Genomic DNA, 25044 nt, shown 5'->3' on the forward strand with positions numbered 1-25044 from the left:
TGTGGGTGGGACTGGCTGGGTGTGAGCAGCTATTGACTCTCTCTGTCCACTGCCCTAGGCTGGGCTGGACCCTTATCAATTGGCCAAAGTCCTTCTCCAGGGCGTCCCACTCCACCCACAGCCTCCCTCCTGATCCTGGGTGCCCAGCCAGAGAGGGCTGGGTGCTTGAGTGTGTGGAGGGGATCTGGGATGCCCTGCCTTTATCTGTCCCGAGGAATCAGCCTCCACGGGTCCTTGTTACTTCTCTGCCTTTGCTCTTCCGCCCAGATCCCCTTGCAGCTAGCACGTCTGGCCCTCAAGTCTTTCCTCCTCCTCGCACCCAGAAAGCATGCCTGGGGAGATGGGGCCCTAGTCCAGCTCGCCGCCACTGCTCCTGCACCTGGCTGCACCTCTTCCTGAAGCAGCCAGCTGCACCTGTATTTGAGGAGTGAGTCTAGACCCCAGCTCCAGGAAGAGGGGAAATCCTAGGTAGTGATCAGAACAGGGCGAGGTGGCATGGACAGGGCTTTGCCACAGGAGTCAGACTGTCGGGCAGGGCAGAATCGTGCCCTTTGTCCTGTCTGCAGTATTTTTTTTTCCATTAAATTCCATACCCCTCCGTGACATATCTGTAATTACTCTACACCCTTTACAAGTGATGATGAAGGGGCCCTACATCCCACAGCAGAGAAGGGGCAGAGCCCAAGGTCACACTCGAGATGCACCTGGCGTGGCCCCACTGCTCCTTGGGGGCTGGTTCACAGCATCCTGCAGGCCAGGTGCTGCAAGGATTCTGACCGAGGGCAGGCAGGCAAGTTCAGCCAACCAGATGATCGCAACCTCTGTCCGGATCCACAGGGCTGTGAGCTACAGCTTAACCAGGACTTGAGAGGTTCTCATTTAGGGAGGTGTTTTGTTTTGCTTTGTTTTGGAAAGACCTTCACAGGTGGAAGGTACAGAGCCTAATTGTTCAGTCTTCTGAAGGCTGACACAGCCAAGCCAAAGAAGCCGCAAAGGTACATCAGTTTAGTTTTTGGAAACGAAAACTGAGCAAACTCCGTTTCTAGCCATCCTCCCTGCCGCCGGGTTTTCCAATGCGCTAAGCCTAGCGTGTCGCGGGGACCCCCCCTGGAGGATCCCCAGTTGCGCCAAGGCCTCGACCAGACGGCCGTCGGGTCCCCCCCTGGCTGGCCCCCGCCGGCTCCGCCCCCCGCCTCCAGGCCCCGCCCCGGCCGCGCGGTCCCCCTCGGCGCGCGGACTCCGGGCTGAGCTAGCGAAGGATCCAGCTGCGGCGCTCGGCATTGTGGCTGGCGGTGCGGGCCGGCGAGGGCGCCGGGGCCGCGGGCAGCGGCGGGGCGGAGAGAAGCACGCGCGGAGGCTCGGACGGCGCGGCGCCTGGCGCCCCGGGCGCCCCTGAGCACCCTCGTCTGCAGCCGCGCAACTTCGGAGCCCCGGAGCGGGAGCCCGGCGAGCGCAGAGAGGGGCGCGCCAGAGCCTGGCTGCGGAGCGGGCGCCGGGCACCGATCGCGCGCCCCGTGCCCGGTGGCCCTCGGCGCAGCGTGGCTGCCGCTGCCCCCACGGAGGGCACGGGCTGGCGCGGCCGGGCGCTGGGGAGGACGGCGAGGAAGAGGCGGCGGCGGCGGAGACGGCGGCGGCGAGGCTGGGGCCAGGGAGAGCGCCCCGCGGGAGAGGCGCCCGAGCCGGGCGGCGGGAGCATGTGGGCCCGGAGCGGAGCGCGGGGCGCGCTGCTGCTGGCGTTGCTGCTGTGTTGGGACCCGCGGCTGAGCCGAGCAGGTAGGGAGCGGCCGAGCGAGGGGACCCTTGTGCCGCGCTCTGCGCCCAGAGCGAAGTTGGGGTGGTCCTGAGCCGAGCCGGCGCGCGCACGGAGAGCGGTGGGACGCCCGAGTTCCGAGGTGGATTTCTTTGCCCCACCAAAGTGGGCGATGGAGCAGCCTCTTGGCTCGGGGCTGAGGGTAAGCCAGGAGCTTCTCGCACCTGCCTGGAAGCGGTCGCTTCTTTTTTCCGGAACGCGTGTCCGAGCCTCGGGAGAACTCGCCTCCGGGGGGACTCCCGGCTCCCCGCGCTCCTGGCGTCGGCGCCGAAACAGAACCGTGGGCGCCTGGGCCAACGGTGCGCTCGCTGCGGTCAGCCTCCAACTTCCTCGTCCAGGTCCAGGCTCGGTGCTCGCCCAGGCTGCTCGGTGCTGCTGGAACCGGGATCTGCAGACCAGAGGGAGGGAGCGAGGGCGCCGTGGAGCAGGAGGCGCGCCGGCCTCGCTCTGCCCGCCGGGAGGCCGGGTCGAAGGGTTGTATCCTGTACGCACAGCGCGCGCAGGACCTGCGGGTCTGCAGGGATTTTTCTGTGGATACCGGGGTGTGTGTGAGTGTTGGGACGGGGCGGACGGGGTACGTGCCTGTCTGCCCCGTTTCCTTTTAAATGGGTCACCGGCACCCTCGCAGTCCCGGCCCGGAGAACAGCACCTGCTCTGGACCCAGCAAGATGCCTTTAGGGTGCTGGGGATCCTAAAATAAAGTGCCCGTCCCGTACCTCCCGCGGTGAAGTATGCCTGTCTCTGGACCAGCAGCGCTGACTGAGCCGCGCCTTCCCGGGGAGGCAGTGGACACACTGGAGCCTCTCTCTCTCTCTCTCTCTCTCTCTCTCTCTCTCCCCCCCCCCCCCCAAGCAGGTAGGCTGCCTGGGTCTGCTCCGTCTCCGGAGCCGGGTGGAGGCAAGGCTGTGGGGGAGGGCGAGTGGCCATCCTCTGAGTTGAAACTGAGCATAGGGCCGAAAACTGAGCAAAAAGTGACCAAGATGCCGCCGCCCCTCCCCCCCCCCCCGCCGCTGCCTGCACCCCCCATAACCAGGGATCCCTCCCTCCAGAATCAGTGATTCCCACGGCTCAGAGTGCGAGCTTGGTTTTAACACCCCCCCCCCCCAACTGTGCTGTAAAGTTACAACACTCAATCATTTGATCCAAGTTAATTATGATTTGGTCAGACTCCGGTATTTCAAGCAGTGTTTTGAAGTTGGGAGGTAATGATGGGGAGGGAAGGCTGGCTGCTGAGGGGCCAAGGCAGTTTGCAGGGGTGCTGGGGGGGGGGTGAGAGTGGAAGGTGGGGCAGGGGTGAGTCCTGGGAAGCTGTCTTCTTCACACCAGCATGGCGGCAGGACCGGGAATGGACGTGGGAAAGGCAGGCCTGGCGGGCCCGCAGTTCTCTGGGTGTGTGGGCTCTGCTGGGAAGGCCAGGGGTGGCCTGCTTTTCCTGCCTAACAAAGCCTCCAGCCCCTTCCTTCCCCAGAAGAAACCGCAGGCCCGGGGCTTTGATGGACTCGGGCACGAACGGTGCCCAGCCAGACAAGGCTGCTAATACTGGGCTTTGATTTCTCGGTGCTGGAACGGTGCTTGTTACTTAGTGTGGCGGGGCCTGCCTGCCCAGCAGCCTGGAGACTGGCCAGCTGGTGGGGTCGCCCTGCCCTGCAGCCTTCCCTTTGCCCGGAGTGTGCTCCCTTTGGGGATGCAGAGGGCGCCCCTCCCTCCCACACAACCCCTTTTTTTCTACTGCCATCCTTCTTCCTGAATGTTTCTCGGGTATTTCCAGTGGCTCCCCCATGAGTCCCATTTCACTGATGGGGAAAACTGAGGCCGGAGTGTTGACTTTCCCCAAGTCTTGGGCTTCCCTTGACCATAGATCCCAGACTTGTGTGCAGGGTTCCTGTCCAACAACCAGGCTGATTCAAGCCCTGGGGGCCCCTACTTCCATGCCCAGAGCCTGGGATGGTGCCCAGATGGGGGAGGCTGACCCTGCACAGAAGGCTCGCTCCTGGGGTTCCCAGGCTCCACTCTCCTTTCCCCCACTGCCATCCCCAGTGACCACGGGAATGAGGTCCCTTTCCAACACAGATTTCTTCTAAACTGTGAAGTTTGCTGGTAGAGAAATCAGAATGGGAATTCACAAAGCCCCAGGCCTTTAGGAGAGGCTGCTGTAGAAGCCCGGCTGGATCGGCTGGATCGGCTCTGCCCAGCCCTCAGCCCTCCCTGGCAGGCTCCAGGCTGGGGAACTCGGGGGAGCTGAGTCCTCAGGACAGGGCTTCTTAGGGTGCAGTTTTCCTGTGTCTGGGGGGGCAAGGTGCTGGCCTGTCCTGCTCCCACTCTGTAGTCAGCACCCGTCTTGCTTAAACAAATGGAAAATCAGTCTTAATGGGTTTTCTCATTACAGTCAGAGTACCCCTGCAGGGGCACAGTTCTCCAGGAATCTCCCTCCCCCCATCTGGGAATTCTGGAGGACGGAACATGCCCCTCTTTGGAACAGGCCCCAGCTTGCCCCAGCTCCCCGTGGGACTAGCAGGTAGAGTCGGAATTTGAATTCAGAACTCCTAGTCAGTGCTTCTGGGTCCTCTCTTCTATTTATTTATTTGAAAGGCAGAGTGACAGGTGAAGGAGGGGAGGGATAGACAGAGGCAGCGGCTGATCCCTCTGCTGGTTCATTCCCCAAATGACTGCAGATGCTAGGGCGGCCTGAGCCGAGGCCGGGAGCCCAGAACACCGTCCTGTTTCCCGGGTGGGGGACAGGGCTCCCAGCATGTGGGCCTTCATCTGCTGCCTTCCAAGGCACACAAGCAGGGAGCTGGGTTGGAAGTGGAGCAGCCAGGACCCCAGCTGGCTCTTGGACACTGGATACCATGTCAGAAGTAGAGGCCGGCTGCTGTCCACCTGGGCTGGAGCCCTGTGTTAGCTCTGGGGTTGAGAATCCGAGCACCACCTGTGCAGGCTGGTGACGCTAGGATGCTCGGGCAGCTGGAATAGACGGGGCTTGGAGCAGGGTGGGGGCGAGACGGCTGAGCTGGCTTTCCTCTGGCATCCTCCTCCTTCCTCCTCCTCTTCCTCCCCAGTTTCCTAAACAGCTTCCACAAATGCAGTCGTTAAAGCTGTGGAGACACATGAAACCGAACAAGCGCATTCTGTGCTGCTTTTAAAAAAAAGAAACTTCACATGCCATAATTGGAATAATACAGGCAGAGGGCAGTTTCTGGGGGAGCAGGCCACGCTGCTCCCGCCTGGCTCCTAAAGCTGCGGTTCCACCTTCTGCCCCCCACAGTGGAGTTTCTCCCCGCCCAGGGCATGTGGGGGAGCCTCAGCTTTTGGGGAGACGTCTGTCCCTGGGAGTTGGGGACGCACTGGCTCGCTGCGCTCCGCTCCTGCCTGCAGGCCCACAGGGCTGAGCCAGGGGCCCCCAGGGCACCCTCCTCGGCTCTGGGCTCCTGGTCTTTGGTGATGCTAATGACAGAGCAGTTGCTGAAGTGCAGGCTGCAAATCGGCCAGGCCCCGGCCCCGCCCCCTCCATTCCCTGGTCACTCCTCTCCCTGGGCGCTGGGCTGCTGGCAGCTCCCGAATTTCCCCTTTTCACAAAGCGGCCTGATTAGCATCTCCGCAGCTCCGGGGCACTAGCACCGGCGCCGTCACCTGTTGGCGCTGTCACCTGGTGTCAGCGTTGCTCTCGCGACACCCCCCTGCTCCCCGCCACTCTGTGCCGCCTCGTCCCCTGCCACCTCCCTCCCCGACTGGGGCCCGGGAGCTCTCACACCCACCAACCAGCCGGTGAGCACCGCCCTGTCCTTCTCACCTCCCAGAATCTGCTGCCCCCAGCGCCCTGCGCTCTTGTCTTGGAGAAGGCAGGTGTGAGAGTGTGTACCGAGAGGTGTTTGTGGTGGGGGTGAGCGTGTGTGTCGGGAGCCAGGCAGAGGCGGGAGTGTGTAGTGGGAGGGAGGGTAGGCGTGGTGTTGCACAGGCTGACGGGTGTGTGCTTTGCAGGACTGTGTCTTTTGTATATGGACATGTGAACTGTGTGGGGGGTGGGGTGGGGGTGTGCGCACCGTCGTCTGGGTGTGGTTGCCGTGTGTGTGTGTGTGTGTGTGTGTGTGTGTGTGTGTGTGTCTAGAACTAGGTGTGTGCTGGATGGGGCCAGTGAGTCACCTGCTGGGAGTCCTGTGGAAGGCGGAGCCTCTGCCACTTGCCCTTTGGTGCTAAGGAGACCTCACTTTGCCCTGCCCCGGGCTGTGAGCTGGGTTTGGCTGGGCTACCAGCTGCTACCCTGGCTGCCACCCTGGCACATGGGACGGCAGGGTCCAGCTGAGGGTCTGCTTGCTGCACAGGGAGGAGAGTGGGCACCCGTGGGCTCGGGGCCAGCCCAGCAGCTTAGAGGACAGGGGTCTCCTGCACTCAGCTGCCAGGGCAGTGGGAAGGGCTGGGACTGATCTGCCCCTGACCCGGATGAGGTTCCTCTCTCCAGGTGGAGTTCTCCTGTGGAATTGGCTGTGTAATGGAGGTCACATCTCAGGCAGGCGTAGCTGAGCTGGGGCTCTCAGCGGAAGCAGCTGGGAGCAGGAGTGTGTGCATGCACACACACACGTACACATGTGTGCACACACATATGTGCACACGCAGGCATGGACACACACACAGGCATGGACACATGCACACATGCACACTCATGCTCTGTCCTTCCCACTTGCTTGTTCACAGGTGGCTCCCGTGCTTTCCCAGGTCTGCGCACACAGGCAGGCCGTCACTCTGGGTCTAGGACAAGCTGTGCCTTTGTCCACAGGGAGATAGACCCGAGGGGACCTCTCAACCCCGCGAGGTGCCTGTCGCTTTGCGGCCTGCAGACCCCTCTTCTGGGGGAGACTTTGCTTGGCCCCTGTAAGAAGTCCCAGTGGGGAGTGGGGCGGTAGATGTCCAGGTAGGAGTTGATGGGTGTCCAGGCCCCAGCCCTCCGGGAGCTCACTGCTGGCGAGACTGGAGTCTGCTAGAAGTGTTGAGTGACAGTCTGTGTTGTCGAGGGAGGACCCAGGTGGGGTAGACCCTATATGCAGGGATGGGCGCAGAGCCTTGGGGCTTCCTGGAGGGGGTGATGTGAGCCCGAATTCTGCCCTGTGACATCTGTTGTGTGTGCTGGGGAGGGAGCACCAACCCTGAGCAAATAGCCCTGGGCCTGGTCCCCACGGCAGACCCTGAGCCGGTGGGCAGTAGTTATTCTTTGACCTATCTCTGTGGCTCTTGAAAATGGACTGAGCCTAGAAAATCCCCTTGAAGCCCTGGTGGGGTCCTGCTGGGGTTGGGGGGCGCGCGAGCCTGCGTTTCTCTGCCTTCTGCCGTGCCCCGGCAGAGGAGGCCAAGTGGACTCGTCGGCCTGGCTCTTCCCATGAGCTGGTCGGGGCACGGCTCATCTGCCGTCACCATCTGTGAGCCCCGTCTCTCAGTACAGCCCACCTCGTAGGGGACCCTCCCTAGAAGGGCGGGCGGCACAGCCACCTGGAATTTTGAGGAGGTTGACATAGCTTCCCTGGCGTCAGCACTTACCAACTTGGTGCTCTCAGGCTGACTACACTGTGCCTCAGTTTCCTCGTCTGTAAAATGGGGTCAGTACTCCCGTACTCTGAGGAGCACAGGAGTTGTAGTGTTGCGTTTGGTATGCAGCGAGCACAAGGCACTGCCCACCACAGCCTGGGCAGGGGCGAGCCCTGCTGTGCCCAGGTGTCTCCCCGCAGGGCTGCAGAGAGGGCAGAGGGTGGCGGGGACTGCGAGGAGACGCAGCAGCTCCTGGCCTGGAGTTAGCCCTGGTCCTTACACTGCCTCTGCTGTGTGACCTCAGGCACGTGCTGGCCCCTGCGTGGGTCCTGGGTCCCGATTTCTCGGTGTCAGTTTGGAGTGAGGGAGGTATGGAAGGCGAATCCTTACGGACTGTGGGGTTTTGTCTGCCGAGGCCTGGACTGGCGGCAGCACACTGTGGTGGCTGAGCCTGGAACCTCGGTGTTTACGGAGACCCCTGCAGAAAGTCAATCTATCGACTGGAATGCCCTTGTGCGCGCTCCGCGGCCCTGGGCTTCTTGTGCTGAAGCCATAAATCACCTCCGGGACCTCGGTCCCTGTTTCCTGCTCCGGAGGCATCTCCTGTCTCTGAGACCGGGAGTCCCGGAGCTGAGCAGGAGCCAAGAAGCAAGGGAGGAGGCAGCCTGGGCACTTGGGGGAAGAGGCACTCCTACCCCCACCCCACCAAGGCTCAAGCGGCTCTTCAGAGAGTGTGGAGGGGACAGACCAGCTAGCCCCGCCCCCAGCCCCCGAGCCATCCTCTGGACTCAGGTGAGCTGGCTTCAGGGATAGCGTGGGGAGCCTGTCCCCATATCAAGAATGGAACACTAGCCCAGCCTGGAACTTGTTGCTGACGTTTCGTTTTTTTTATTTTGTCCATCTACTTGAGAGGCAGATCTTCCATCCATTGATGCACTCCCTAAATGCCTGTAACAGCCAGGGTGGGGCCAGGCAGAAGCCAAGAGCCGGGAACTCCATCCAGGTTCTGCATGTGGGTGACCCTGCTGCCTTGTAGGCACGTTAGCAGGGGGTGGATAGAAGCAGAGCAGCTGGGACTTGAACCAGCGCTCCTATACGGGATGTGGGCGGGCTCCCATGTGACGGCTGAACCCGCTGCACCACAGCGCCTTCCTTAGCATCCCTTACAGCTTGTTGCCTAGGAGCGTGTGCTGGGCGCATGCGTTGGTCTAACCCTTGAGGAAAGGGTGGGCTTTGTGTCACATCGTGCCAGGCCGGTGAAGAAGCTGGGGTGCGAGGGGAGTGTGGGTGGTGCCACGGCCAGGAAGCTCCTGTGCAAGGACCAGTGGAGATGCATGCATCAGGCAGGGTCTCCCGTGATGTTTAAAGGGTCTCCTGTGATGGGCGGCTGGACAAGCTGGGTTCACATCCTGACTGTTCACCATCTCGCTGTGTGTCCTAGCCTCTCTGAGCTATAGCTTCTTCATCTGTAAGAGGGGAGGAGTAATACTGCCAGTCTCATTAGATGCCGTGCATAAGGGTGTCGGGCACATTCTGGAGTGTCCCGTGACATTCGCTGTTGTCATCACTGGTGCTGGTACCGGGTGGCACAGTAGGAAGTGCCTGGGGCTTCCTGGAGGAGGGAGGGATGGAGCTGGAGTGGCCCTTGAAGGAGAAGCGAAGTTTGGGTAAACGGAGAGGCAGGGCGCCCCGGCGGGGACTGTATATGAGGACTGAGGTAGGAGTGTTGGGAGCATCCCCAGCCAGGAGCGCTGCCCAAGGCTGCTGCCGCCTTGTAGCTGATCATCTGGGCAAGCAGGACTTCTGAGTCAGGGTCCCTTTGTACAGTGGCCAGCGCCTGAGGTTTTGGAATGAAAAGGATTTGAATCTGCCGGAGTGCCCGGGTCAGGTGGCTTAGGCTCTGTGGCCCACAGCCTCCCACCCACGAGAGAGTCGTGCTAGCAAGACTGCATGTGTGGGGACTGGCCATGTGCCGTGAGCCGGCACACACGTGGTCCTGGCACTCATTCTCTCCATCTTCCCACCCCCATCTGGCTGACCCTAGCCAGGGCTGGACTCTGCCTCTGCCCTCTGCCTCTCTCCCTGTGCACCTCCCGGGCCCAGAGCTTCCTGGTTGGCCAGTGAGCCGGGAAAGGGGCAGGAGGAGCAGACAGGCTGCCTCTCCCTGCTGCCACCCACCCGGCCTCCCTGAGACCTCCTCCCCCCTTCCCTGGCCCTGAGCACCGTCTGGAGGCACTGCCGGCATCGGGAGACGAGCGGAAGGGAAGCGGCTCTGTAATGCGATCAGAGGCGCCTGCCTGCCAGCCTGGGCCCTGGGCACCCATACACCAGGCAGTGCTTCCAAGAAGTGGAGTCAGAAATTCCAGGAACGTGGTTGCTGGGCCCTCCCCTCCCCCACCCGACCTTTGGTCTTGCCGGAGGCCACAGGGGAGAGTGGAGGGGTAGATTCAGCCTGGCGCCCTTTCCCTCTCCTTGTCTGCAGCCAGGGTCCTAGGGACAGGGAGGCAGGGTCAGTTGAGGATGGGGGAGCAGCAGTGACACCTGGGGACTGGGGGGCTGGGTCTGTCCCAGCACGGTGCCCGGCACACAGGGGATGGGCGGATGAGGCCATAGGGCCGTACTCTCCAGAGATGGCTGTGACCGGGTCCCTCCTGGGCGTGGGCTTACCACCGTGGGCGAGTGAGCGGGGAATTCGCAGCTTCTCTTTCCCTGGCTTACAGATGCCCCTGCTGCAGGTCTGCCCCTCTCCTGCACTGGCCCCTGCATTGTTTCCCTGCACCGGGCTTGGCGGCGGAAGTCAGCGCCAAGTCCTCAGTGCTCAGAGCCCCTAGGTGGGAAAGAATTTATTCTTCACATGCAGCGGACCGCACTAGGCACGTTTTGCAGGGGGAAGGTGGACTGGCAGACATTGGCAGACACCGGTTTTAGAGCTGCGTGCCCAAGCCCATTGAGTGCTCCCTAGCGTGGGTGCTGGCTCTGAGGCCTGGGAGCAGGTGTGCGCTGGGAGGGTGCATCCGAAGGCCCATGGCCTCCATGGCAGCTGCCACCGGGTTGCTGGCGGGAGCTGGGCTTGGTACAGGGGACTGTTCTGGCTGCAGGCTCTGGCTGGACCAGGCTTTCGGTGGTACTGTGTCCAGAGCTAACACTGAGGGAGTGTCCCTGGGAGAGGAAACACCTCCGGCTCTTGGCTGAGGCAGTGGCGAGCTGGCCAGCTATCACCCTCGTAGCTGGGCACCCGCCGGCCTCAGGAGCCCCTGCCACAGGCTGATCTGGAATTCCTGCCTGGCAGCCCGGGACAGCCAGGGCTGCTGGGCACGGTGACTTCTGCTGCCAAGGAGTCTGTCCTGCTTCTGTACTGGCAGACACATGCACACAGACAAAGGAATCCATTGCAGAAGTAGCCCTGGGCTGAGGACAGGGAAGCCTGGATTTTAATCCCAGCCTCACAGCTGTAATCTGCTGTGTGGCCTTGGGCTGGTCCCTTGCCCTCTCTGGGCTTTGTCCAAATAAAGAACATCCACCCTGGAATGTGAAAACCTGGGCTTGAGTCCTGGATCCATCACTGACCGGATCCCCTGAGCCTCCGTCTTCTCTCCATCAGTGGTGCCCCAGCTGGTTGTGGGGGAGATGAATTGAGCGGGACATGGCCAGTGGGGGTCAGTTTCCTTTCTTTTTCCCTGGAGATCAACCCGCAGATCACTGGCCACCCCTCTTCTTTCTTTCTAATACTCCCTTCTTAAAAATCATACGTATGTTTGCATTTTCCTTTTATTTGAAAGACAGAGACTGACAGATGGAGAGAGATCCTCCATCCACTGTTTGCTCCCCAAATTCCTGCAATAACTGGGACTGGGCCAGGCTGACGCCAGGAGGTCAGAACTCACTACAGGGCTCCCATGTGGGTGGCAGGGACCCAAGCGCACAAGCTCGGGGCGTGCGTTAGCAGGAAGCTGGAGTCAGAAGCAGAGGAGCCAGGCGCAAAGCAGGCGCTGTGATTAGGGCCGCAGGCATCCCAGGCAGTGTCGTGACTGGGCCAGATGCCTGCTCCTGATGCTGCCTGTTGGACACGAGGTAGGTGGGCCTGTACCAAGGAGTTCTGAGGCTTCTCCCAGCCATGTCAGTCCACGACCGGGATTCAGGGTGACCCAAGAGTTGGCCCTGTGACCATGCCAGGTGTCTGCGAGAGAAGAGCCGTATTGTCACACATGGTAGGAACAGGCATTGGACTGAGGATCTGGAGGCCTCGGGCTCCAAGGCCACGCCCCCTTCCGTGTGATGGGCACATCCCCTACTCTTTCCCATCTGCAAAAGGAGAGGAAGGAGTTCAGTGCCAGGCAAGGCCAAGCGAGCAAGTGCCCAAAGGTGTGCTTTGGAGATGGTCTCAAGCCCCAGGGCTGCTGGTCTGATGGGGAAGGAGGCAGAGCAGGGCCTGTGTGGTGCCTGCTGAGACTGTTGCGTGGGGACAGCGAGGGGATGACCCGCACTGGCTTTCCCCGTGGCCTGGCCGGCCAGGCTATAGAGTCCTTCTCCAGGCCCCTGTATCCTGCTGCCTGCCCCGCACCCCAGAGCAGGGGAGGCCGGGTGACCCGTCAGGGACGGTTAGTGTCAGAGCCAGGTTTGATGGCGCACCATCTGCCGTGCCCACCAGCAGTTACATAATCCCTCGGCCGCCCGCCTGTTCCTAGAGAACGGGGCAGGCGGGACCAGCAGGGGCTGGCGAGCTGGGGTTTGCTCCTCTCCCAGCCCACTGCGTCCCTGGATCCATCTGCATCCTCCGCACGGCTCACACGCCGCCCGGAGCCCGAGCCGTACATGCCCGGCTGAGGCTGGAGAGGGCGTGGTGGGCGCTGAGGACTTGTTCACTCCCTCGCCGTGCGGACTCTGCTGGTAGCAGCCCTGCCAGCTCTGCACCCTGCCCTCTGCCGGGGCTGGGGTGGGCTGAGGGGGACCACTCCAGCTTCTGGGAAGTTGTGCCCGAGTCCCCCTGCCCCACTGGCTCCTACAGAGTGAGTCCCCTTCCAACATCTGCCAGATCAGAAGTGTTATTAATGACTCCAGAACAGACAGCACTGCTCATGTGCACACGTGTCATTAGGGTCTTTGTCATCACTGAGACCCTAGACCCAGTCCTGTGCGGTTCTGGCCGGGCTGCGTCCCCACCCTTAGCCTCCGTTTCCTCATCTGGGAAACAGGAATAATGAAGCCTGCTCCGTGTTTCTCCCTTAAGGACTGCGTCAGAGAATTTGCACAGGGGACAGAGGAAGTATTCAGGAATGGTAGCTGTGCTCACGGGTGTCCGATTCTACTCTCTCTCTAGTAATACATCCTAGCTAAAGCTGGCGGGTGCCAGAAATGCAAGGTTGGTTAGGAATTAGTCTGTTGATATTGATGACATCCCAAATTAATACCATAAGCCATTTTTCATGAATCTGAGTAAACTCAATCATTCAGTTGTCCCTGTAGATGCTAAAACACTCAAGAACAATTCTATACCCATTGATGGTGTAAGATGGTAGGAATTCAGGATTATTCTTTAGCATTATTTTATTTATTTATTTATTTTAAAGATTTATTTATGTATTTGAAAGTTAGAGTTACACAGAGAGAGGAGAGGCAGAGGGAGAGGTCTTCCATCTGCTGGTTCACTCCCCAATTGGCTGCAACAGCCCAGAGCTGCGCTGATCCGAAGCCAGGAGCCAGGAGCTTATTCCAGGCCTCCCACGCAGGTGCAGGGGCTCAAGGACTTGGGCCATCTTCTACTGCTTTCCCAGGCCATAGCAGAGAGCTGGGTAGGAAGTGGAGCAGCCGGGTCTCGAAATGGTGCCTATATGGGATGCTGGCGCCTCAGGCCAGGGTGTTAACCCACTGCGCCACAGCGCTGGCCCCTTAGCATTATTTTACACACACACACACACACACACACACACACACGGGAACTTGAAAAATTCAAGGGCAAAAGATAGCATGCGTTTTCCATGAACTTCTTGGAGACCCTTTGTGCGTCCCCTAGTCCTGAAGCCACTGTCAGCGGGGAAACAAAGCGGTCCCAGCAGGGTCGGCAGCAGATGCCCAGCGCCCCTGCCAGCGCTCCACCCGGCAGTGTGGTTAAGCGGAGGAGTCACCTGGAAGCATAGAAAGGGTTAAAGCGTCAGACTCCCTGCCGGTGCTGTCAGGCCTCTGCAGTGTAGACAGTGTCCTTGGCCATGGATTGGCTAGGGGAATAGAAGGTCTGGGATTCGACCCCAGTGTAGGTGGCGTGTGGTTTGCGGCACGGGGGCTGCCTCGGACCCCTGGGGTGAAGACAGTGTTCTAACCACTGGCGCTCCCACGCTGGGTAGTCACTTGGAAAAAGGTAAACTCTGACTCATCGCTCACCCGGGGCAGAGAGCCCAGCTCCAAGTGGATCAGGGCCCTAAGCGTAGGCAGTGGTCCCACTGCTAAGTGAAAAGGGGTGTGGCCACGCCTTTCTAGCCGTGACACAAACTCCAGAGGCAATAAAAAGATCGATCATTTTTATTACATGCAATGGATGAGGTTTTTTTTTTTTTTTTTTTTTTGGACCAGAAAGATGACAAAACGGCCTAAGTAGTATTTGACAAACTGAGAGAAGAGTTTGTAGCACCTGCTGGGTAACGGGCTAGTGGCTCCAGGAAAGGCAGTCCTCTTCACTGTGGAGCGACGCAGGGTCCAAAGCTGCTAGAGAGGGGGAGCTAGGACGGAATTCACACAGCAAGTCAGAGAGCAGGGAGCTGCCCAAACTCGCGCCTAACTGCAGGAACACAGCAGCCCTGAGAGCCGTTTCCCCCGCATCAGACTGGGACGTGTTGAAACCTTGGCCAGCAGTCGGCATTTGGCCTGGAGCTTAAGAAGATGCTGGTTAGGACCCCTGTGACCTCTCCCGACGCACCTGTGTTCGAGTCCTGGCCCAGCTCTTGGTTCCAGCTTCCTGCTAATGCAGGCCCCTGGGAGGCAGCAGGGGACGGCACAAGGAGTCGGAGGCCTGGATTGAGTTCCTGCTCCTGGCCGCAGCCTGGCCCAGCTGCAGGTGTTGCCTGCATTCGGGGAGTGAGCCAGCGGATCAGAGCTCTGTCGATCTTTCTCTCAGATTAAAAAAAAAGAGACGAATGAAATGAAAGAAGGCAAACCAACACAGCTTTGGCCTCCCACGCAGGGGTGGAGGCTGGGGGGCAGCAGGCCCCCTCCGACACTGCATGTCGGGACAGACCCTCTGAACGGGTCATGTGGCAGTGCCCAGCAAACGACTTTCAGTGCAATAGTCCCACTTGTAGGAGTCTTCCCTTGAGTGGCACCTTCCTCAGCACCAAAACGCACAGGCACACGGCCTTCTCCACCACCTTGGAAATAAGCTGAGTGCCCTAGGACAGTCGCGGAGTGAGCAGTGATGGGCCTACAGAAAGGATGCGGCCGCCCTGTGCCACTGACCCGGGGCGAGTCCGGGGCCACGCCGACCAGTGAGAGGAGTGAAGCGCAGGGCGTACCTGCGGCGTGCAGAGGAGCAGGCGGAAGATGAGGCCAGACCCAACCCCTCCTCATGTCTATGTGAACAGCCCCTTGACTACATCCCCTCGCTGTGCTGTGTGCAGATCCAAGTGGGCAGCCCAGCGTGCGACTGGCTCCCTGCGTGGCCCCGCAAAGTGCTGTGTCTGCCCCAGCTTGGATCCACACGGGCCTACGGATATTTCTTCAGCCCCGAATCCCGATTCCTCTTCTGCAAGATGGGGGATAACAAACCCCACACAGCTCATAGGCAGATAGGAGATGGGGCCAGCTGCACGTGTGTGTGCAGAGGGATTTGTACAAGGTGGCTTAGAATGTGTCGTTTCCCCCTGGGGCTGCGGGCTGTCCCTGGGTCACACACACCCCTCCATTCTGTGCCGAGCTGCAGAAGGTGCTAAAATTTCTGATGCCTTGGCCTAGGAGGCTCCCTGCCTTGCACGTCCACGGTGCCTGTGTGCCCTCTGAGCCCCTGGCCTCCCTCCTGCTGGAGCTTGAGCACACAGGGGCCCCCGCTGGGCCTGCTCTGTGCCCTGTGGGCCATCCTGCTTGGGTGGTCTCCTTTGGTCCTTGTATTGAGGCTGAGGGAAGCCGTAGCAGAAGCACACAGTGGGGTGGGGCAGGCCCCTTTCCTATCTCCTGACTTTTAGTGTCAGAGTCTACTTCAGGTTCAACCCTAGTCTTTGCATTCTAGATTCGGCACAGTGTCCACCCCCGGGCCAGCTCCTAGGTCTTGTCCCCTGCATACCTCCCTAGGGGATTGATGGTTTGTTATGGAGTGACTGGGTAGGGAGCGCTTGGTAGACTGCAGGCTTCTGTGATCGCTGGGCTTTGCCCACAGGCCGGTTCCAGCCAGTTCCTGGACAGTGCCAGGGATGGAGCAGCATGCCGGGAGAGGGGAAGGGGCTGAGCCACACCCTGGTGCCTCCACAGAGTGGGCAGGGGCTTGGCCAAGCTGGTGGAGGGCCTGAGAGCTGGAAGGCCAGGCTGCCAGCCTGCCTGTGGGTGAGCCATTACCTTGCCAGTGTCCTTCTCCTCCTCCTCTGCCCCTGGCCTGGGGGGCTTGCAGAGAGAGGGGCAGGGCCAGGGGAGGGTCTGGCCTCTCCAGGGAGAAGGGCCCCTGGAAGCCTGGAGTTAGCCACTCTCCCCTTCCCAGCCCACTGGGCCAGAGTGCCCTGCCCAAGCCCCAGGGGCCCTCAGCCCTGCTCAAAAGGGCAGGAGAAGCAAATGCCCAGGGCTCCAGCTCAGGAATGCCAGCGCTCATGGGGTAGGGGTGCGTAGCTTCTCAGGAAGCGCAGCTAGCAGGCCCCCTAGAGGGGTGCATGAGAGCCTGGCGTCCCTCCTAGCTTGAGGTAGGAGTGGCCGGGCAGTGAGCCCTGTGCTCACCTCTCGCCTTCCTGGGTAAGGCCCAGGGCTGCAGGCATGGAGCACTCCAGGCACAAATGCTGCCTTCCCTTTGAATCGGAGCTCCCAGCGACCCTGCAGGGCTGTCAGACTTTCACTCCTCTTCTGGGTAACTTCCCCAGGTTACCACCCTCACCGGCTCCTCTCCGCCCTTGCCTTTGCCTTGGGTAGGTGGCTAAGAATAAGAAAAGAAGCTTCTGGACGTGTCTTGATTGCCCTTCAGGGATGTCTTTGTCTTTTGTTACCTGTGTTACCCATAGGGAACTGGGGGGGAGGTATTTGGAGGAGCCTCAGGGCTTTCGCTCTGATTGGTCAGAGAGAGAAGGGGGGGTGGGCAGGGTGCAGAAACTCAGCTCCATCCTATGGCTCAGCAGGGGACCTAGGGACACCAAACAGGTTGAAGACCCCCACCCCCCCACCCCGTCTCCAACCCTCGTGGCTGCACCCTGCAGCAGGCAGTGGTCAGGTTCAAGGTCAGTGTCAGCACTCTGACCACTGGGTGCTGCGGTGGCCCAGCTATGCTGTCCTGGGCAGGGCTGTTCCCTAGGATGGCCAGCTCTGGCTCTGCCCTCCCTTGGTGTAAGGCCACAGGGTGCAAGCACCCCTAGCCTGTCAGCCTCTCCCTGGGATGCTCAGGGGTGGACAGCTGGGACCAGCCTTCCCCAAGGGGAAATTCCAGATCCTTCCAAATTCCAGATTCCACTGCCTTATCTGGCACCATCTTGTCTGGCCTTTGATGGGCTTCCTGGTGTGGCAGGAAGGCCCGCCCACCTCCGAGATTGCTGTGGAGAGAGTGGGGGTCCTCCACTTTCCCCCACCCAGGGTCCCTGGGAGTGTCACAGGCTCAGGGCCTGGGACCCAGAGGTTGTTTATTGGGACAGCTAGGACTTTGGGGTGGGGCTGACCGCAGCAGCCTGCTCCGTGGTGGGGCTAGTATGCCATTTAACCCTTTCGGAGCCGGATCGGTTCCTGTGTGGGAGCTTTGGTTCCCTGCCTCTGTCCCCTGGGGTTGGGACGAGTGATCTCTGAGAGCCGTAACCTTTCTGAAATCCCCTTAGCGTGCAGTCTGGGGAACTTCCTGAGGGCAGAGGGCGCAGCTGCATTTCCTGTCTAGTCGGGAGCCCTATAAACATGGGGGGCAGGGGCTGGGGCTCACAGGGGCGTGGCTCTGCAGCTGGCAGGAGCTCTTGGTGACCCCTGCTTGTCCCCCAGGTCTGGCTCAAAGGTCCCTGCCTCCTCCTTCTGCACTCCACTGTGCATGTACTTGGGTGTTTGCTGGTTCAGTGCCTGGCTCCCGCCCTGGGAAGGCAGGGCTCTGTCACTCTGTCCTGTGCCTCCGATGCCTGGCACAAAGTGGGCCCTCCGCCAACAGGTGCTCGGCGACTGAATCGCTCCTGGGTTTTTTTTTTTTTTTTTTCTCAAAGCACAGGCTTGGCCTTCACCCTCCGCCGTCTGGCTTCGGAAGTCTGTGCCAGGCTTGAGCATGTGGATTTTGACAGAGCGCCCCAGGCAATTGCGACGCACACCTCACGTTATAGAAAGAGACTTGCTCCTGCGCCGCAGCCTTAGCCGAATGATAGGGTGGCCTGGCACCCAGGTGCCACCCAGAAATTCTATCTTAATCGACCACAGGGTCTGGCCTGAGCCCGAGGGTTGTCCTTCAAGGCTCCCTCTCTGGGGTCCTCTCCTGCAGCTGTGGTATAAGGGCCTCCAGGATCAGGTCTCTCCAAGGCCTCGCCATCCTCGGAGAACCTGCCAAGGTTAAGCCACCCTTTGGTCCACATGGCAAACGGAATTCTGGCAGGGGCTCCTCGCCTCCCGCCCCACCCCCGCAGGCCTTCCTGCACCTGCACGGGTAAAGCAAAGGGTGGCCCGGGTGACCCTGGTGTGTGAAGTGGGAGTGGGGCCCCTCTGATGACTTCCCAGGAAATGCTCCTGTGCACCTCCTCTTCCTGGCAGGACGGCGGAGCTGTGTTGGAACCTGTCTCCGCCTCCCCTGACAGCGCACGGTTTTAAATAAGATCTTCATTTACCAGAAGTTCACACCACAGCTCATGTGTTACATGAGAAGCAGCAGTCTCGCGTTCCTAGGGGAAATGCCGCTCGCTGACGACAGGCACGCAGGCCGGGCGCTGGAGGAAGGGGATGGCGCAGGGGCTGTGTGAGGACGGGAGGAACTCATAGAATCTGAGCTGGCAGCCGGGCCCCAGCCCTGGCAGTGCCATGCTGCTCTTGGCTCGGCACGTGGCTGGGGGGGAGGTGCGGCCTCTCTGCACAGCTGACCTCAGGCTTCTGGGCAGCTCTGAGCCTGGTGGGTGTGTGATGTCACCAAGGCCCCGCCCCACCAGTCTGCACCCCCAGCCTTGCTCGGGTCGTTTGCATTACAAAAGGGCTCTTGCTGCTGTTGTATTAGTTGCCTCCTGCTTGGCCTTGGACGGGGTGATAAGGAAGGGCTTTGGTGGCTAGGGCCAGCCCCTCCAGCCATCCACTGTGGCGGGAAATGAAGACGCAAATTCAGCCGTACAGGACTTCATGGTTTCTGGGATGAGTCCAGGCAGTCCTCCCCACCAGGCTGTTCGGGGGTGAGGCTGCCTTGTGCACAGAGCCACCGCCTCCTGCCAGGATTTGTCCACTCTGCCTGTACCTGGACGGGTCACTGTGATGCCTCTGGATGTGGTCTTGGGCATTTTTACTTCGTATGGCATTTGTCTATTCTGGTGGCCTGAAAGCCCAGAGGTCAGGGGTCAGAGGCCAGTGTGCCCCGTGACCTTGAGCAAGGCTGTTTCCACCTGGGGCCTCAGTCCCCCCAAAAGTGAACCGAGAGTTGGGTGTGGTCTTTAGTAGGAAGGGAGGACCCTCCGGCTCTTCTTTGCCAACCTGAACTGGCACTGAGGACATGGGGACACGGGGGGGGGGTCCATGGGACAAGGTTGATACGCGTGTAATAAGTATTCAGAAGACACACGCTAAGTGGCATCCCCAACCGCTGAATAAATAAAAAAGAGCCCAGAAAATGCCAGTCTCCAGGCAGCTCTCACCTCTGCCCCTGCCCCTGGCCAAGCCTGTGCCCCTACCCATCGCCTCCACTCCCTTCCCCCCTGCAGTGGGCAGTCCTTCCTTCCAGCCCCTGCTCCAGCCTGGCTGCAGTTCCCAGCTCTGCAGCCTGCACTGCCCTCCCCAAGCCCCTGGGCTGCCCCAGCTGCCCACGAGGAGCAGCTCCTGCGGATGACAGCCAGGCAGGCAGGGGTGGGGCACCAGGGAGCCTGTAGCCCCCAGCCCAGCCACCAGAAGTTTCCCTTCTGTGTCAGGCCCCTTGTCCCCTCGCCGGCATCTCCTCCACCCCAGGAGATGCAGGAACCCTGGGGAGGCAGGCAGAGGACACCAGGAAATTAGGACCAGGGTGCATGCCCCAGGGCTTATGGATGCACTTAGGGTGACATTTCTGCGACTGATGGGTGTGGGTAAATCTGTTTTCCAGCTCTCTTCTTTACATTGCAGTTCTCAGAGGCAGAGCCCAGGTGTTAGGCCAGGTATCAGCGCAAAGTCTCAGAGCCCAGGGTCACCCACACAGAAAGTGGCAAAGCCTGGACTTGAACCCAGATCTGGGGCCCGTGCCTTTCACCTTCACTTGACACGGCCCTCAGAGTTGGCTTTTTTTTTTTTTTCTTAAAGATTCACTTATTTGAAAGGCAGAGCATGAGAGAGAGAGAGATACAGATACATCAATGGAGATCTGGTTCACTCCCCAAGTGGCCCCAATAGCCAGGGCTGAGCCAAGCTGAAGCCAGGAGCCCGGAACTCCATCCTGGTCTCCCACGCGGGTGCAGAGACCGAAGCACTTGGGCCATCCACTGGTGACTTCCTGGGGGTGTTCACAGTGAGCTAAGTGCAGTGGAGCAGCTGGGACCGGAACCTGCTCATCAGCGGGAGCTTAGCCCATTACTTTCCCTCACCAGCCCTTGTTCAGGGGCTTCTGCTGGCCCCCCACAGGGATGGCCCTGGGGAGACCTGCTCTGCCCTCTAGGAGAGGGACCTGGCCCCGAGGGGGGTTCCACTTGGGGGTGTTCTGGGGCCAACGCCAACAAGCACAGCCCCTCTTTGGGCTCGCAGGCTGGGTGAGAACCAGCAAGGAAGACCCAGGACTGGGAGGCTTGAGTCTTAGGCAGGACACACCCTCCCTTAGCTTGGAACTTTCTGGAAAGTATCTCAGGGGAGGGTCCAGCCCCATTCTGCAGAGTTTGCTGGGGTCTGCTCAGTCTGTGGAGCACCTAGGGACCCTGGCCCCTCCTCCATGACGTATGCTGAGGACCGGGGGAGACCCATCCTGAGAGCTGGGCCCATGGTGGGGGCTGGATATGGCACCCAGCTGTCCTCCCCAGCAGGCGGATTCCCACCAGTCTCCCTTCCAGGCTCCTGGCAAAGGCCGCCCCTCCCCCCTGCCGGCCCGGATCCCCGCCCCCTCCCCTCCCCTCCCCTCCGAGGCTGCGAAGGCTGGGCCTGTGCGGCAGGACTCCCTGCCCGGCTGCCTCTGACATTCCGCCCTAGAAGATAAGGATCCTGTCTGGCGCCTGAGTGCCTTTTTTCCCTCCTCTTTTCTGAATCTGTTCCCTGATTATCTGCAGACAGACCCTTGCTAGGGGGCCTGTTGCAGGGAGGGGGGACCCAGCTGGGACTGGCAGGCCACCCCACCGGCCCCCTCACCTGGGAGGGGGCTTGAAGGCCATTTGGTGAGCCCCAGCTCCTCAGAGAGCTCAGAACGGGTTTCCCTGGTAGGGGGTGGGGCAGGCAGCTGGGGCCGGAGCAGGAGTGGGCTGTGGCCTGGGGAACAGAGGGTGGGGTCATTCGTTCCTCAGCCTTGGGCCTGGACAGTGCCCAGAGGGGATGTGGTGGAGGCCGCAGCCAGCCAGACGGCCACATCCTGTGGGAGAAGCTAGCCCTTCCCAGGCCAGACAGGGCTGAGGACACTTGGGGACGGGGAGGGGGTGCTCTGGGGACTGGTCTCAGAGGACGGCCTCCGCTCCCCACCAGCCGGGCCTGAGAGCAGGCCCATGGCCAAATCCCAGGCTCAGAGCGCCCTGGCACGCTCAGGCAGTGTTTGGACAGGGAGACCACCTTGGAATGTAAGGGAACAACCTCATCTCGCCTGGCACGGCAGGGGTCTGCACCCTGGGCCCTGCTGTAGGGAGGGTTGGGGGTGCTGGGTTCAGGCCTGCGTTCTGCCACTAAGGTGCTGTGTGACTTTGGGCAAGTTCCTTTCTCTGGGCCTCACAGCCTTCAGAAATAAACTGAGGGCCCCAGGCCCACAGACACCACCCTTGTACGCTTTTCCAAGTTTCCCAGGGATGTTGGGAAGAGTGAATGAGCTGTTGGAGTAGAGGGCGCTCTGTCCACAAGAGGCCGCTCAGGCCTGGCCCCCAGAACGGGCAGAGCTGCTGTGGGAACCTGGGCGGCCCGGTGAGCCCCCTCCACGAGCCTTTGGTTGTGCAGGCTTTGGGAAGGCCCCGCACCTTCCCCGCCCCCACCTCCACCTCCGCTGCCTTTCCCTCCCCACCCCCCTAAAACCCTGGTGGGGGCAGGGAAGGCAGGCCCGATCATTTTTTATGACTTCCTGGCCTCGGAGAGGAGCCAGAAGGCTGAAGGCTGCGGATCCGGCGGTGGGGGCTGGATTCCTGGGTGGGGAGGGGCTGGGCCATTAAGCTGTCAGCAGCGCCCACTTAGAAAGTTGCAAAGAGCCGGCCCCTCGACCAGCAGGGGCTTCCTCTCCCATGGGTGCTGGCCTTCGCTGCCCCAGCCCCCAGCAGAATCACCTCCACCGGCCTCCCTGGCTCCTGCCATTGGCTGTGCCTTGATTTCCCCTCTCTGCTGGGAAGTCTGCTCTGCTTCTCTGGGGGCACAGATGGGGAGGCCCTGCTCCTTGGGTTCAGCAAACCCCATTATTCAGAGCCCCCTTGTCCATGCCTAGCCCCAGGGGGACCCAAACCCTGGGTCCCAGAAGCTCATGCATTCTGCTGAGGAGTGAGTAAAGAGGGAGACCCGTGTAGAGAGAGAGCTTGAGTTTTTCTCTGCCTCAGGAGGGAGGAGGGGGCTCTGTGTCTGGGATTGTGGGGTGCTTCCTGGAGGAGGTGAACCTATGGGCCAGGCTCCAGGGGATTCTGAGATTTGAAGGTGAGGCAGGAAGTGAGGGGTGGGCAGGCACCTGAGCCTGCCCCTCAGTGTGAATGGAAGCCAGGAGCCTGGGTGGGTGTGGAGCAGCAGAGGCCCGGGAGCCAGGACTTGATCCCTTGGCTGTGAGAGCCAAGGAGTCTTGAGCTGGGGTCACAGACTCAGCCTAGGTTCAGATGCCACCCTCCCTACCTCGTGGCCACAGGGACAAGGCCTTTGCCGCATGGGACCAGGGAGTCAGCCCCTCTGAGCCTCGTCTTCAGCCACAGACGGGATTAACAGCCGTGAAGGCGGAGATCATTGGCGTGGGACAGCCTGGATGTAAAACTCAGTCCTACCTTGGGTGATTGCCTCTCACGACCTCAGTTCTCACACCTGTAAAATGGGCTAAGAGTAGTGAGGGTTCCTTGGTACCGGGAAGAGCCTTAGCCGAAGCCCGGTGTGTCCCGAGCCCCCGGTGCTCTCAGCGGTGGCCGTGCTGTGTACAGTGCTGACAGCACCTGGTGCACAGTGGGCCTGCCGCCACCTCAGCCTGCGGCCTCTGGGCTCAGGACCGCAGAAACAGTCTTTACCAGGGCTCCTTAAGCCCTGTTCTTTCTGTCATGAGAAGCAGGGGCTGTGAGCATGGCGCCTGGCGGGGAGCTGGGAAGGGAAGTGGGGCAATCATTGGAGGGTCCCTGAGACAGCTCAGCAAGTGCAGGCCCTGTGTCCCCCAGGCCTGCTGTTAGGGTTTGCTGCTTAGCTGGACTGGGCTTGCCGGGATCCCAGATCTCTGATCAGCAGTGCAGGAGCAGGGGTGGGCAGTGAGGGCGTTGGCCATAAAGGGTGACCCCGAAGCCCACATTCCACAGGTGAGCTTCACAAAGGTTCCCCCTGTTGCCTCCAAGGGGCAGACACACGTTGGGAATTCAGGGAGCTACCTATTCTCGGTGGGACTGGCTTTGGGCTCCTGCAGAAGCATGCAGGTGTCGAAGTAGGTAACTGGTGGTGGCAGAGGCTGGATTTGGGGGCTTCAGGCACGTGCAGGGTGCCCCTCCGTCCTGAAGCTCTGTCCCAAGGAGCCCAGAGGTTGTGAGCCGCACTTATCAGGTGCCAGTCCCTGCCCCCCGCCCACCTGGGGCACTTGGGCTCCCTGCCATGAGAGCTGCTTCGGCTTTCACAGGCCTTGGTCAGCTGTTGGCATGGAGCCCAAGTCTGCATCCTCTGGCTATTGCTGCTGTCCCCAGGCCAGTCCCTCGGCACCAAGGGCACATCGATGCCTCTTCTGATGTCACCTCCTGAGCCCTCATTTCTCCTTCCCCCCAGGAAGAGGGGACCCTAAGCTCCCCGGGCAGGCAGGAAGGCCCTCAGGGGGCCGGCAGTGGTGTGATGCTTGGGGTCCAGGCTGCAGCTGTGGGCACAGGACGAGTGAGGCCGGGAAGGTGCAGTCTGCCCCTGGTGCTGCCTTCTGCTCCAGACTCCAGTCTCCCAGGGGGCCCGTGCACTGGCTTCCTGCTGGGGTCACAGCTAAGCAGAGAAGAGCAGCAATGACTTCCTCCCTCCCGTACCCCCTGCGACCCCACTTCCCCTCTGCCACTCGGCCTCCTTCTCTTAGAGGCAACGGCTTGTGTGATGTTGCTGGCTGCCTGAGAAGTCAGAGGCTGCTTGGTGCCAGTCCTCAGACCCAAGGAGAAGATTTGGTGGGGATTCCTGCCTGGAGGTCAAGTTTGGGATGGCCTTCAAAGTCCTTTTTTTTAAATATATTTTTTTAAAGATTTATTTATTTGAAAGGCAGAGTTACAGAGAGGCAGAGAGAGAGAGAGAGAGAGAGAGAGAGAGAGGTCTTCCATCTGCTGGTTCACTCCCCAGGTGGCTGCAACTGCCGGAGCTGTACCAATCCGAAGCCAGGAGCCAGGAGCTTCTTCTGGGTCTCCCACATGGGTACAGGGTTCCAAGGACTTGGGCCATCCTCCACAGGCCTCCTGGGCCACAGCAGAGAGCTGGACTGGAAGTGGAGCAGCCGGGACTAGAACCAGCACCCATATGGGATGCCGGCACCGCAGGTGGAGGATTAACATCTACTGTACCATGGCACCGGCCCCACAAAGTCCTTTTTTAAATTAATCACCCGTGAGTCCAAGATTCTGGGATTGTTTTGATCTGGTTTTGGATTCTGTGTGCATAAGAGCCTGTCCTCGCGGTGGCCCTCCGTAGCCTGCCATACGCCGGGAACTGCCCTGCACGCCTCGCTCTGGTGCTTGCTGGGGCTGGAACCGTATCCTCAGGACAGATGAGAAAGCGGAGACTCCGGGAGGCCGGCAGCCAGCTGGCGTCCCCTGTGTCTGGCGACTCAGCTGTGAGTCCCTTTAGCTGGAGGAGCAGGCACCTGTGCAGCCCCGAGAAGCTCGGTGGGTCCCCGCCCTCTCAAGAGGCTGTGGGCGCCCCCTGCAGATGAGCTGTGCAGGCGCCCCGGGGTCAGGGCCGCCGTGCTCTGCCAAGCCTGAGAATGAGCTGCCATCCTGGAACCTGGTGGCCATCCCCGCCCACGGTTAAGGGCGTCTGCAGTGGCTCAGCTAGAGGCCACAGCGGGCACCTAGTGCCAGGGCCCAGGGCTGGGCCTTGGGGCTGGCCTCTCCAGCCCTCCCCCAGAGCACCGCCCA

The 25044-nt window shown here is 60.8% G+C and overlaps 1 protein-coding gene across 2 annotated transcripts in view; it reads left to right on the forward strand.

Annotated features, from left to right (window-relative positions):
• Positions 1-1229: 1229 nt before the first annotated feature.
• The window catches only part of UNC5B (unc-5 netrin receptor B), a 70764-nt gene continuing 46949 nt past the window's right edge, over positions 1230-25044 (forward strand). For both annotated transcript variants that reach the window (XM_008270269.5, XM_051823799.3), the window contains exon 1: positions 1230-1773. In XM_008270269.5, coding sequence (XP_008268491.2) covers positions 1695-1773 — 79 coding nt within the window. In that variant the 5' untranslated portion in view covers positions 1230-1694. The remainder of the gene's footprint in view (positions 1774-25044) is intronic.

The sequence above is a fragment of the Oryctolagus cuniculus genome, chromosome 15 (genome assembly GCF_051225735.1).
Source record: "Oryctolagus cuniculus isolate XC-2025 breed Fujian yellow rabbit chromosome 15, ASM5122573v1, whole genome shotgun sequence".
Taxonomy (NCBI): Eukaryota; Metazoa; Chordata; class Mammalia; order Lagomorpha; family Leporidae; genus Oryctolagus; species Oryctolagus cuniculus.